The sequence below is a fragment of the Aphelocoma coerulescens genome, chromosome 2 (genome assembly GCF_041296385.1).
Source record: "Aphelocoma coerulescens isolate FSJ_1873_10779 chromosome 2, UR_Acoe_1.0, whole genome shotgun sequence".
Lineage (NCBI taxonomy): Eukaryota > Metazoa > Chordata > Aves > Passeriformes > Corvidae > Aphelocoma > Aphelocoma coerulescens.
The window spans coordinates 159,325,865-159,339,671 of NC_091015.1; the positions used below are offsets into that span (position 1 = coordinate 159,325,865).

Genomic DNA, 13,807 nt, shown 5'->3' on the forward strand with positions numbered 1-13,807 from the left:
GAGTCATAAGGGTTTCAGGACACCTATGACAGGCATCCTGTCATCTTGAGGAAGCTGCTTCTCTGCCTCAAAAACGCCATTTAAGATGGTGTAAGATGTATTAGGAAAAGGCCGAACATCTGAACCTGTGGGATAAGCTGCATAAAGACCATCAATAGAAAGGAATCATGGTGCATAGCATTTCAAATGCAATTGTTTGCCTATATGATTAAAAAATTTACTATTTTTTAGCAACATCTAAGGGGCTCAAGGGCACTAAACTGTTCTCCCTTCACTTAGATGCAATTGAAAATGTCTTCCCAAAATAACCCATGTGAAATCCTCGTTTCATGCCCCTGAGTCTTTAAGTCTGCCCTGCCCTGACACTGTCCCTGGTGTGAAATAGCTGTGTAGGCTCAAAGCAGCATTAAAAGGCTTGAAGTACACTGGAAACTGTGCTCCCTTGTCCTGAGGCCCCCAGCAAGAGAACAGTGTGACTGGGCTGTGCTCTGAGCTGACGCACTATTAATAATTCAGAGCAGCAGAGACTTTTATTCTGCCTCTCCATTGTGACTTTCCAGTACAAATCTCTCACCTCTGTCACTTGGTGGGAACTGCTAATCCAAGTGAAATATTAGGAGTTATTCTCATCTTGGTGTCAGAATTAGTGCATTTTGGAGTGGGAAAAGGAAAAATTCTTCTTGTCAGCCTTTGTGAGAAGTTTGAGAAATACACTGTGAATTGCAGGTTGGAAATAGGTAATTGGGTATTTGGAAGGTATTTTCTGAGCATTTAATGTGCCTCTTTTTCTTCCCTCCACACAAGTTCAGAGGAAGCTTTTCACTTCCTTCTTCTTTTAGTGCATCCTGTGTTTTCTATTCATAAGAGGCTTTTCTGGATGTGGAATAAAAGCCTCCAGAAGCCCTGTCAGGCTGGGTGTCTTACATTTGTAGCATCATATGTTTATACCAAAATGACAGGAAGACAATTATAAAAAACTGCTCTGTTGGAAAACCCTTCATTTGTTTAAGTCAAGGCCATGTTTCTAGTTATAAGGGAAAGTATGAACACCTTCAGTTAGACAAGGTCATACAACTCAACTACCACAAGGACTTCCTGACATCTCACTGAACACTGTGTGAAGAAACTCTTTTTAGGAAACAAATGCTCTTCCCCAGTGGGTCTTACAGCCTTTCTTAGAACAACTGCAATGGGGAGTGATTGCTCTGAGCACTGGGGTAAGGAAGGAAAAATGGCAGAGTGAGCAGTGGGGGGCTGGAATGGTGGAATGCAATTGTGGGAGTAATTCAGTTTCTTTCTTGATGCTTGACTACAGAGTTCTTTAGTAAAATCAATGAAGCAGTTACATAAGTGATTGGGAAGCTAAATAGCTTGGTGGAGTGTCTGCCAGTGAGCTGAGCCACTGGTTTGCAACGTCTCCAGTGCATTCACAAAAGGAGACATATAACAAATTATGTTTTTTCCAGGCTCTGAATCAATGCATGAAATTGAAAAGGTTTGCCTTCCTCATCTTCAGTCAGTACTTCATCTTCAGTGCTAGCAGGAGCTGTGAAACATCCTCAGGACTGAAGATTTAGCCTTTTTCTCTTTCGGTTGTTTATCTCAGTGGTGAAGAGATAATGCCAAAGTTATGGATATAGAAAAAAGAAAGCCTGAAATATCCAGCCTGTCTGTTGGGATTTCACAGATTGTAGAAAACACATTGTTCCCCATCAGTGGACTCAGGCACTTGTATTTGAATAAAGCATAATTTCCACAAAGGTCTCCATAATCTTGTTTTGAACTCGTCAGGAGATAACAGATCCATTGTTTTTCATTGTGTCCTGTTCCAGTGCTTAGGCATGTTTGCTGTCAGATGTATGTGCTTTATTTCCAATTTGATCTTGTTTAGCTTCCCATCATAACTTTTGTTTTGCTTTTCTTCGCTAAATTAAAGAGGTCTCAAGAAATTACTAGTTTTGGCACATGAAAGTATTCATACATTGGAATGAAATCAATTACCTCCAGTAAAGCCTTCATTTCCATAAGCTCTAATCTTGACTTAGTTCTGGCACTGACCTACAACAGAATTTTTATGAACATATTTTTGACAGTCTTCAGGATCACAAGATCATAGAATCATTTAGGTTGGAAAAGACCTCTAAGTTCAACAAGTCCAACCACTAATCCACCACTGCCAACTCCACCATTAAACAATACCCTAAGTTCCATGTCTACACATCTTTTAAATACCCCCAGAGATAGTGACTCCACCACTTCCCCAGACAGCTTTTTTCAATGCCTGACAATGCTTTAGGTGAAGAAATTTTTTCCCAATATCTAATCTTAACCTCTCCTGGAGCAAGTTGAGGCCATTTCCTCTTGTCCTGCCAGTTGATAGCTGGGAGAAGAGACTGACCCCCACCTGGCTACAGCCTCCTCTCAGGAGTTGTAGAGAGTGGTAAGTTCCCCCTGAGCCTCCTTTTCTCCAGGCTGAACACCCCCAGCTCCCCCAGCTGCTCCTCACCAGACTGGTGCCCCAGACCCTTCACCAGCTCCATTGCCCTTCTCTGGACATGCTCCAGCACCTCAATGTCTTTCTTGTAGTGAGAGACTGAGAACTGGACACAAAGTTGGAAGTGAGGGCTTACCAGTCCTGAGTACAGGGGGAATGGTCACTGCCCTGGTCCTCTTGGCCTGTTGGAGTAGCAAAGATTGTTACAAAATAGTCTTTGCGAGGAATGATGACTAGGAAGAGGTTGTTGTATTTTTTATTATTTTAAGTAATTGATGAAATAACTAAAATTACATTTAATATCCTGTAGCTGTAATAAAATCCCTTGGCATACCCATATCACTGCTGCTGGGAGTGGGTTTTGCAATCAAAAATCATTTCACACATGTAATTTGTTTTAGAACCTTAGATTTTCAGCAAACCAGCTGAGATTTCTTCTTCTTTGTCTCCATATGGCAACAGTGGTGTTTGTTTTTTTAGATTTTAGATTAATATTGCAAAGCAGTGACTTCAGGAACCTCAAAAGGTACATGGAATGTGAATCAGAGAGATATTCAATATATCAATATTAACATAATATCCCATGATTCTGTGATCTGGAAGTATTTCACAACCAGAAAAAAAACAACATCTTGAGCTGAGGGAGATCTGGGTCGGGGGAAATAGCATGAGGTTGCTTTTTACAGGAGATGCTGTTTAACCAGCTCTGCACATAGCTGTTGTTTTCACATGAAAGAGCTGAATGAATCTGTCTCTGGGTGGCTCTGTAACTCTGACAGCTATCACATATATAACAGTTTAGGGGGAAATGGACAGCAAAAAAGAAAATTTGTAGAAAAAATTTGGGCCTTATCTACTAAAGTTATGTAAATAATGAAAATTTTTTGTTCTTCTGGAAGAGCATTCCTTAAAAACTGCAGTAAGCCTCAAGTGCCTGGAGACATGCATATTGAGTTTTTACCTCTTCCCTCCCATCTGCCAACTGCTCTGCTGTCATGTTTTTTTCTCTCCTCCAGCAAAACACAGAGCTGGGGAAACCACAAACCCTGAATTGTGTCACTGCACAGAAGAAGATTGATGGGGAGGTTAATAAGTTGACTGTGCAATTATAATGCTCACCATGTACCACCAACGATGGTTAATGTGGTTATTTCCTGCTCCTCTGATTATTTTGCTGCCTGTTTGTCAAGTCAGCTGTGGAGCCAGGCTCTGCTCCCTGCCTTGCTGCTCCACGGTGGGCACCCCCAGGACACTTGGCTATCAGGCATTTGCTGTGCTGGGTGTTTGTATAAACTCCTTGACAACCAGTGCACTTAGGAAAGGCAACTGAAGTTCTGCTAATGAGAAAAGGATTAGATGAGTTGGTTTTTTTTGTTTAATTGCTGTGCTTTTCAAAATGTGAAAACAACTGTGAAATAATCAGGAATGGATTAAAGCTGAGGACAGTGAGTGATTTTTTTCCCTGTTTTTAAAGGTATTTTTTGAATAGCTTTTTTTGTTAGCACACAGTTCTAAATGATGTCACACTAATCACATTGTTCGTAGTAGAGTTGAACTCAGTGGTTTGAGTCTTAATGTGAGCCAAGAGTGGATACCTTGACTAGTATCAGTACCTAATTGTGAATTTCTGAATAGATATTATAAAAATTAGTCAATGGCATAAATTAGTCAGCACAAAAACCCCTTCACTGCCCTTCAAACACTTTTGATACAGGTATATATTTTTGCTAGAATATAGGCATGATGGTTGCAAAAATGCACTTGGAGCACTACAGAGTAATGATTTTGGTACAGAATTGTTGTCCAGATTGTCAATATTCCATCTGCTTTAATGATTGAGTACTTCAAAGCATAAGCTGCCCTTGATGCAGTTGATTGTGTTGCTTTTCAGAGAAGAAAGCTGTGGGTTTCAGCTTGTTTGTTTAGAAATAATTTAAGAGCTCATGACGTGGAGCTTGTTGGAGAAACTGAGGTACAAATTTCTGAGGAAGCAGGTGGCTGCTGTTTGTGTAGAGCACATTTGTAGAAAGTAATAAGGTGACATCAAAGAGTGTAGTCAAATTTTGCCAAGGCTTTCTTCTAATGGGGAAAATCTATGAAAGCTCTCAATATTTGCTAGCTGCTTTGGCTGAAGAATTATGTTATTAAGGCAATTTGATTTTATTAGCCCAGGCATGAATGTTTCAAGGGATAATTACTAAGTGTTTGGCTTTATAGGTTCTTGTACGAGCAATTCTATCCTTTGTGAACAAGAAACCCTGAAGATGGTTGTGAGGAAAAGCTGAATACTCTAATGGTTCCATAAAGATGTGGAGTACAACTGGCAGACTGAGAGCATAAATAATGGCTTATACAGCCAGAAAACAGATGCTACAGCGAGAAACAACATTGCTGAACCTATAAGGTCACCACACTGGAAAAGTAAAAAACAGTGCAATTGCTGGGGTGACAAATAGCCAGCAAGTGTAGAAAAATAGTCTCATGCAGGGATTTACCTGCTTCAGTAACAGGTGAAATTCCTCACTAAAGAATTGCTCATGGCAATGAGCTGATTTAGCAAACTCTTTATCTGGTCAACACGGTCTCAGGCTTCACTAGCCAGCAATTTTTCTTGGGAAAGCAGTTATGATAATGGGGATTTTGAGAAGGTAACAGAGAAAGCCATCCGGGTCTATGATAAGAAGCAGGAGATTTAGGCCTGTGCTAAGGAGCAGTGAAGTTGCCCTCATAGCTCCAGTCTCCAATCCTGTTATCCAGTTAACACCTTCCACCCACTGCTAATTGTCATTTAAGAGGTGGTGAGAATTAGAAAATCAGTTCAGCTGGGCTATTAGCAAGAATCAAATATTTAGAGGACCAGGAGAAGTGAACCCATCCAGCAGAAAAAGAGCCTGTTAAGGAGAGGACAGCAGTTAATGAGCTGTTTAAACCAGCCTAAGCTTCCTTATTTAGTGCCTGAAGTATCAGTGTAAACATGAAATTAATTTAGATGCTTCAGATGTCATCACTTCCATGTCTTCATTTCCTAGAGTATCAGCACTTGCCTAGGTGAGCTGATGGGTTTGGCTTTCTATGCGTGGCATAAAAGTGATATTTGTGAGGACTAAAAGGACTAATACATTTGGAATGAGAGCTCAGTTACTGGCAGAAACATCACTGAGTATAACACTTCAGACTGCTCATTGCTTTCTCTGTTCAGACCCACTATTCAGTGATACAACTTTCTGTAGAATTTACTTGTTTTTTTGGAGTATGGCACTTTACTGATAAAACATTGCCCTGAAAACACATTCATTGGGTCACTTTACAATGAAAAGCATTATTTTTTATCTCATTACAGTTAAACACTTTCATGTTTTGGTACCTATTTTGTTAGTAAACAGTAGTGTCTCCTAGAATGTATTAGTCAGGAGGTCCTAGCCGAATTGGCCATCTTCTAAAAATGAGGCTAATCCAGTGGCAGTGCTCCTAAGAATCCCCAGTTTACATTAAGGGCCAGATAACAACAGCCTGCAAAAAGCCAGTCTGTATTTACAAAGAATCTGTATGTTGCACTGTACTGTTTGAGTGTGGTTCATCTGGGGATTGCTGTGTGATTACAGGTTCTGCTCTTCCATCTGTGATTTAAAGATAATATTTACTGAAACAAACCCAGCTCCTTTGAGAACAGACTTGATGAGAGGTTCATTCGTGCACTTTACAGCCTGGTATGAATCATGGCACCGGTGCATATACAAACCTGGATTATATATTTACTCTTTCCAAGGCGAAGTTGATTAGCCAATCCCCAAAAAGTTAAGCTCCTTTTGATGCAGGACTTGTAGCCCTGAGGTGTGCTGTTGTATCGTCCCACTAGGACTGCCTGTGTTGGCACACAAACAATTTAGGGTATTCTTACTCTTGGCTTCCGCCCCTCTTGGGGCAGTTGAGTGGGAGCTTAGCTGTGAGTTTTGTCTCCTGCTATACTCCAACATGCACTCATTTTACAGCCTCAGAAACTCCTTGTTTTGGAGACAGCTCAGACTGGTGACAGGATTAAGAGCTAAGCTCTGGAAAACAACACCAGAGAATTTGATTAGTTCCTTGCCTGTGCAGTTGATTCAGCTGTAGGCTCCAGACATGTAAGTCAGGGTCTGTTCATAAGTGTCCTGTGCCAGTCAAGATACCACAGTGTGTTTAAGCCCTCCAAACAATTCTGATGTCATTGTGCCCACAGGAGAGCCTTGACCTCCTGCCTTGGGTGCAAGAGGTCAGGTGGACACCAACACACGGTATATCTACAGTGTAGTCACCACCTGTGAGGAGGACACCTTAGTCTAATTTAAGAATGAACTCAATGGAATCGCTGAGCTTAAGATAAGATTCATCTCTTCTGTCTTTCAGATCCTCATATCTGGGCAGATTACACACCTTAAAACCTTTTGGCTGTTTTGTCTAGATTTTCCCTGTGGTTATGGGGACAAGGCAACTACCTTAGATTGTATAAATCTACTTGAAGGCAATTAAAGGTGAGAAGAACTTAATTTCCTTCTGCTTTGCTTTCATCAGAAAAAATGTGGACAGTACTCCTTCCTTTCACCATCATTAACTCCCTAGACAATTCATGTTCTAAATCCCTCCAATCAGGGGTTTATTCTTGCCCCTTTCTACAGGTAGATGACACAGCAGAGTGGTGGCCTATACCTACTGTGTCTGGACATTCAGAGGTTAACCACAGCTGGTTGGGGTGAGATGCTGGCACCATTTGTTAAAATATAGGAATTTGAATCTCATTAAAATATCACACCAATAAAAGAAAAAACCAAACACATTCCTTCTAAAAAAAATTAAACCCTTTTTATTTGTATATTTATTTTTATATATAAAAGAAATACAAAAAACAACCCCACAAACAATGTTGATTATGGCAATTCAGTTTTGTCAGCCCCCTCTGCCTGGGCTGCTGCCTCAGATCCACCGGGAGTGAGCAAAGTCCTCCGGTTGTAATGTCCTTTTATGATTCCAGAGTTATTGTTCTCATTAAGAATTTGTTTCTGTTTTTGCCTGTTAAGAGACTGTACAAGTCCTAATACAACAGCTGCTAATGAATACTGTCCAGTCAGTTTTCTTGGTTGTAAGATTAGAGGATTTGGTTGAACTCTTCCTAGAAGAAAATACGTTTTGATTTTTCCTTCCTGTTCACTGATACCTTTGACATAAATCTCTCCCCGGTAGTCGAAGGCAAATCCCCGGTCCTTCAGGATCAGATACGTTTCTTCAGGCACTTGTATTCTGTCACTAACACCTGTGCTGTCCATTCGACTTGCTAAATTCACTGTTTTGCCCCAGATGTCGTACTGGGGTTTCTTAGCACCAATAACTCCTGCTACGACTGAGCCATGGCTAATCCCTAATTAAAAAAAAAAAAGAAAAAAAAGGAAAAAAAAAGAAGTTAAACTGTTATACAATAATGACTAAAACCCATATTTGCTCTTAAGAACCAGATGAAGCCTGGTTCAGATACACTTATCTCTAAGCTTAAGAAAGAGGTGCATATATAAAGAAATTAAGCAAAAACAAAATCTGGAAAAGCTAGAAAACTTGAAAAGTGATATCAACAGTGTTTATTATGGGACATCCATGTCAGTGGAATCACAATATTTATGTGTCATCTGTATTCTGCATACTATTGCCAAAGCTCCTGAAAACTTATTCTCAGCTAGTAGGAAAGATTTCTGGAACTACACTTGTTGAAGGCGACCTTTTTAGTGCTATACAGTCAAGAAATTGCATTCTTATGTTCCATGAAGAGAAAATATGAAAAGCACTCTGTGAAGTGATTGAAAGACTGCATTTTGTAAGATTGTTGCATAAAAAGAAAAGCAATAGCTATTTTTTTTTCTATAACAGTGATTTAAGAATACATTTGGTAGAGTGTAAGATATCTTTTGGAAAAGGATTTTAGCTTTTTTTTTTTTTTCTTTTTTAAAGATTTTTTAAAATGGTGATAGAAATATTATCAAATACTCTTGCATTCATGATCTATGAAATCTTCGCATGTGATCCACACTTACTAAATGTGGATTCCTGTTCCCTGAGAAATCTTGGGAACTAGGTGTTTTGCTTTCAAAACTGTTAGGAAGTGCAGATCAGATAGTGATGCTGTGACCTTTCATGCTGATGAATATACTTCATCTTTTCTATGGCAGGGTTTTCTATAAAAGACATGTCTCTTCCAGGTGTTTTTTTTTTGTTTGTTTGTTTGTTTTGGCCAGTGATCCAGTCAGCATGAGAAGTCATCAAATTTACTCCTGCTATGTGCTATATATTCAGGCCATTTCTTCATGTCCCATCCCACCAGAGATGCAGGATATTCCACCGAGAATAATAGCTTACCCATCACAGCAATTCAGGGCTGCCGGCCCTGGCCAGGTCACAGATGGAACTCAATTTTTGTGCAAAACTGAAGTATTACTCACAGGGTTTAGGAGAAACTGCTTTTGCCCTTTTACTGAAGAAGAATCTTATACAGTGAGATTAATTAGAGACTGTGTGTGTATCAGTCTTGGGGTTGGATCTAGGCTGTCCTGTTCACTTTCTGTGTTATATATATGGGTTCTTAGTACCAGACTTGCTAAAGACAGTAAATGAATTATGTTGCCCATTCACAATTTGAACTCCTGCAATCCTCAAATCAGGGCCTATATTCTTCAAATGGAGTATATCATATTTCTGACTTTGCCTGGGACGAAGTCAATTTGAAAACAGTGGATACAGTATTTGGACATTCCTGAATTGTGCACGTCCTTGCAATGTTCCCAGAGTGCACTTAGTGGAGTCAGATCCTTGCAGACAAAAACCCATCTTAACTCTCACGTTTGAACCATGCTTACCAATACGGAGTTCAAAGTTGTTGAATGAATGCTTGTTGATCTCCTGTATGCTTTCATTCAGAGCTATGGAGAAGTCAGCCAGGGCACACAAATGTCCCCATTTGTCTTCACATTGCTGAGGAAAAAGTTATACGCCAATCTGTTAATAAAGTTTTGCGTTTGCCCAGCTACCACCCATCCCTACCAAGTGCCAAGTATTTGAATTTGGAATCTATAACAGCCTCAGCATTCTACATGCAAGAGAGGTACATTGCTATTAATGGTAATGCTTCCCATTATGTTACACTTGTATAACTGGATAGAGACCACTTCAGTGTAAAGTGCCAAAGAAAGTAACTTTCTGTCAACAATCTGATGGGCAATAGTGAGAATTAACAAGGTATGTGAAGCATGTCTTAGGCTGAGAAAGAAAGTATAGAGAGGACTGAAATTGCTCAGAAGCAAGGGTCAAAATCTAGTGAGAACAGGGGATGACCCACGTAAGCAAGAAGTAGAGAAGAGAAAGAGGTGAAGGATGTGTAATTCTCCTGTGCTGAAACTGTCACCCAGGAACAGCACCAATTCAAGTGCTCTTAGGGATGTAATGATGACAGGAGCAACAGAGCAAGCCAGGCAATCTGGGACTCGTTAAGGGAGAGAGAGAAGGCTCTTCTGTAGCTCATTAATTGCGTTTGCTTAGGGCAGGCAAGTCACTCCCTGCTCCTTCCCTCCCATTTCCATTCCTACAAAGCAGCTGATATACAGATGGGGACAGTAGTAGGTTTTATTCTTCCCAGAACACCAACAGAGCAGATGATGGGGCAGGGACTCTAAAGAGAGGTAGTGGAGTAAGGAACAACTGTGACTTTGGCCCAGTGATTGTATGACATCTTCTCCTCTGTTCTGAAGCAAGGTAATTCTTTCTTCAAATTTCCGTTTCTGAAGACAAAGTAATCTCCCCCTGGGTCATGCAGTCCAGCCCTTTGCAGTTTTCATCATCCTGTGTGTTTAATACTGAACATGAACATCTCCTTGGCATCAGCCTGTTCTGTTCACACCATGCTTGGTCCTTGTCCTTAACTCACTCTGTTCACAGCATGCCAACCTCCCTCAGCAGCCTGCATCTCTTAGGTGCTGACAAGGTGACAGACATGTACGTATGACAAGTATATTTTAAACATCCATTAAAATTCCATTAAGTTATTATAGTTCAAGAAAAGAGATGAGTTAATCAGTCTTGGAAATGCAGTGAAGCTTTTCTCCCTTTGAGTTTTTGCCCCCATCAGGAGTCAAAGGAAGTGATTAGGAGCTGCGTAGCTGTAACCAACTATCTCCCTGGTGTTCAGTCCTTCTTTGCTCATGTCTACATAGAAGCATTTTGACAATCAAAAATCCCATGCATGTCTAGTTTTGTGGATTTCTAGCTGTCAGCATCACTTGTTACTCTGTGGGCGGGAGATGCTCAGCTAGTTACACTCCATGTGTTTTATAATGTATTCTAAACAAACAATGGAAATTTTCTGGTTTATAAAGCTCAAGATAATCTGACTTCTGCTTTTCAGGAGTTGTGATCAACGTGGGCAAATCTGATTCCCAGCCTGTGACTGATCGGGGCAGCACACCCCTTTTGTGCTGCTCTTCCTGGGGACAGGCACTACTTGCCAAAAAAACCCCAGATTTCAGCAACAGATGACTTCTCGTTGGATGTGTTTTAGAGCCTCATCTAACTCCTTTGGACACCCTGTTTCCAGGGAAATTCTAGGGTGGAATTATGAATGGATTTCTCTCATCTGACTTATGTGAGGTTTATGGCTGTGACCGTGCATGTGTCCTCTGTGTCTCTTTCTCCCCTCAGCTTGTTTTGCCTGTTCTTCAGTTGAACTGATGGTCTGCTTTCTTTTTGATGTCTAGTTATCATGCTGTCTGTAGATATGCAGTATCAAAAAAGAGTATAAATGCAGCATTTCGCTTGCATAAGTACGCTGACAGTTAATACATCCTCTCTCTTTGGTTACTGGAGGTTGTCAGTCATGTTCCTGTCTGAGTTACTGTGGTGACTTTAGAGTATGTCTGAAGATATAGATAGACCTGGTCTAGATTCACACTGGTGTGATTTAAAGGCATTTTTTTTTCCTCCTATAAACCTAAATTTGAGGAAAGAATCCATATGGTTCTTGTTCCAAGCACAAGATGGCATTTCAATTCATCAAGAAGTGCAATTGCTGTCTGCCAGAAGCCCCAAATGTCTATTTTATTTTAGCAAAACCAGTTTTATGAACAACAGAAAGATAACACTTACATTTCCTAATATGAATGGTCAGAATAATCACAAGAATTTCTTCTTTAAGAAAACTATTCTCTTACCTGTTTTTCAGGTGATAATCCTGACACGGCCATGTACGTGCTGCCAATTGTTTTAATTTTTTCAATATCTTGAAATCTCTCTTCACCTAGCAACTAATACATATGCAAAAAGAAAAATACTGTTACTTCTGTAATTCCTAATGCAAAATGATAATGATTCCACAGATGTGAGAATGTATCTTTACACTTGTGGTATCTTCCAGTCAGTCGGAGCAAGATAATCTTCCAACCCAAATCATTCTGTAATTCTGTGATCTTACACAGTCAAGGGATGGAGGTAGATGCCTTCAGAGAAATTCTGTAAGAGACCAAGTCCTCGTATATCCCCTGCTTCCCTCTGCTTACTCTCAGACTGGACACCAGCGTGTCCATTGGGTCATTCATTCAATACTTTTGTTATGTATTTTCCTGTTCTACAAAAAATTCCAAGAACCAATAGGAAATGGTAAATCACTGTATCTATTTGGGATTTGCTATAGCTCTGGGTGTTAAGTAGGTATAAAGAACTTGTCAGATTGAGAATCTGAAAGAGGAAGAATAAATTTAGTCTAGTGACTAAAGCACTGAATTAAGTGGGAGTGAAAGTTTAGTCCCTATTCCAATACCGTATTTATGGTTTAACTTAGGACTTTCCATGAAATAGAAACTAGAGCCTTACATTCCTTGAAAGACCTAAGCAGAGTTCAGGATTCTATCGGTGACAACAGAGTGTGGGATATGGGCATTAATCACTTTGTCACAGGCTTTTAAAATGTTTGTTGCCAGTGTTAATGCCAAATACCCTGTGAAACTTTGTGATAAGCTGTATAGTATCTAATAAATTTAGGTATTAATATGGTTAGAAAGTCATGGGGGGAAAAAAAGCACTTTACGATGAAAAGGAATTTCAAACTTTCAATTCTAAAGGCTCAATTTAGTTGGGGTTTAAATGGAAAAAAGTCTTTCTGTGGTCACGCAAAAATGTAACAAAGTATTTTCCCCTTTCTTTTTCTACACTGTTGTGCATTCTTTTTCCACCTTGTGGGTTGGAATTTCCTGTCCACTAGAGGGATTGTTTCATTCAAAGGCAGAAACATGCCAAATGCATAACATGAAATCTCCTCTGCCACTGCAGTAACCACAGCGCGCGTCAGGCGGGGCGCCGGGGCCCTGGAAGCTTCGCTGTTGGTGTGCAGATATCGCACCATCTGTCTCTAATGGGAGGCTGCACAGCGTTGCACGTAGGGAATACAAAGCCATATGGTTAATGGCTCCTGTTCAAGTCAGGAAAGTCCAAAGACTTGACCTGCTTCTCATTTTTCCTTAAACTGCCAAAATGGCCCATTGTGTACCTTTCCCTCTTACAAGGGCAGCTCTCCCAACTGCTCTCTTAAGGAAAAAGATAATTTCCTGTAGTTCTGCCTCTGTGAGCAGTCTGAGAGCACCATGTGTGTGGGCAAGGGGAGAAAATGGTCTTGCTTGAAAACAGTCCATATTTTCATTTCCAGATGGTTGCTAGAAGCAGCAGCAAGCAGCACACTAATTTAAAATTTATAATAAATATCTAAAATTACTCTTTTTGGGAAGGAAAGAAATCATTGGCTTTGATATAATTTAGAAAAGTGATCCCAAGTTATGGGTTTTTTCCTCATTCATTATTGTTCCAAATCTCCTGTTTGTTTCTTTATTTTCCCTGCTTTATCTGGCCTGTTCAATAGCTTCTTTCCTTCTTCAAATAATGGTCTATTTACTAATTACTTTCTTCACAGTATGACAGGATGATGGATTTTGATATTGGGGAAAGATATTCCAACTCAGTCCTAAATCAGCTGCTGTTTGCTAAAACATTTTAAATAGGCTGCTAATTTAACATGATAGTCCAGGGACATTAGAATGTGGTTTGTATCTAAAAAGCAACTAATGGCTTGATGCTGCAATTCATGCACAGCCAAGGTTGTGTGGAGGTCAGACCCTGGGATCACATGTACGAAATGGTACAAAAAAGAATATTGCAGGACATGGCACACAGCTGCAAAGTAATTAAAGTCTCCCTAGATCTATTACATGGAAAGAAAAGTAACAGATCCAGACTATAATCTTGCTGTGTTGCATTAACAAG

General features: G+C 40.0%; 1 protein-coding gene and 1 long non-coding RNA gene across 3 annotated transcripts in view; one reads left to right on the forward strand and one right to left on the reverse strand.

Annotated features, from left to right (window-relative positions):
* Positions 1 to 5,335: 5,335 nt before the first annotated feature.
* On the forward strand, positions 5,336 to 7,317 carry LOC138105473 (uncharacterized). Of its 2 annotated transcripts, XR_011148491.1 has the most exons (4): positions 5,336 to 5,542; positions 6,097 to 6,201; positions 6,878 to 7,002; positions 7,147 to 7,317. It is a non-coding gene; the product is annotated as an uncharacterized lncRNA (long non-coding RNA). The 2 variants fall into 2 exon arrangements; XR_011148492.1 differs by lacking the exon at positions 6,097 to 6,201 and having other exon boundaries at positions 7,147 to 7,314.
* Positions 7,318 to 7,383: 66 nt separating this feature from the next.
* ADCY8 (adenylate cyclase 8) overlaps positions 7,384 to 13,807 on the reverse strand; it is a 122,164-nt gene continuing 115,740 nt past the window's right edge. The window contains 3 exon segments of the mRNA XM_069005492.1: positions 7,384 to 7,883; positions 9,367 to 9,481; positions 11,710 to 11,802. Of these exon segments, the coding sequence (XP_068861593.1) occupies positions 7,396 to 7,883; positions 9,367 to 9,481; positions 11,710 to 11,802 (696 nt within the window). The 3' untranslated portion in view covers positions 7,384 to 7,395.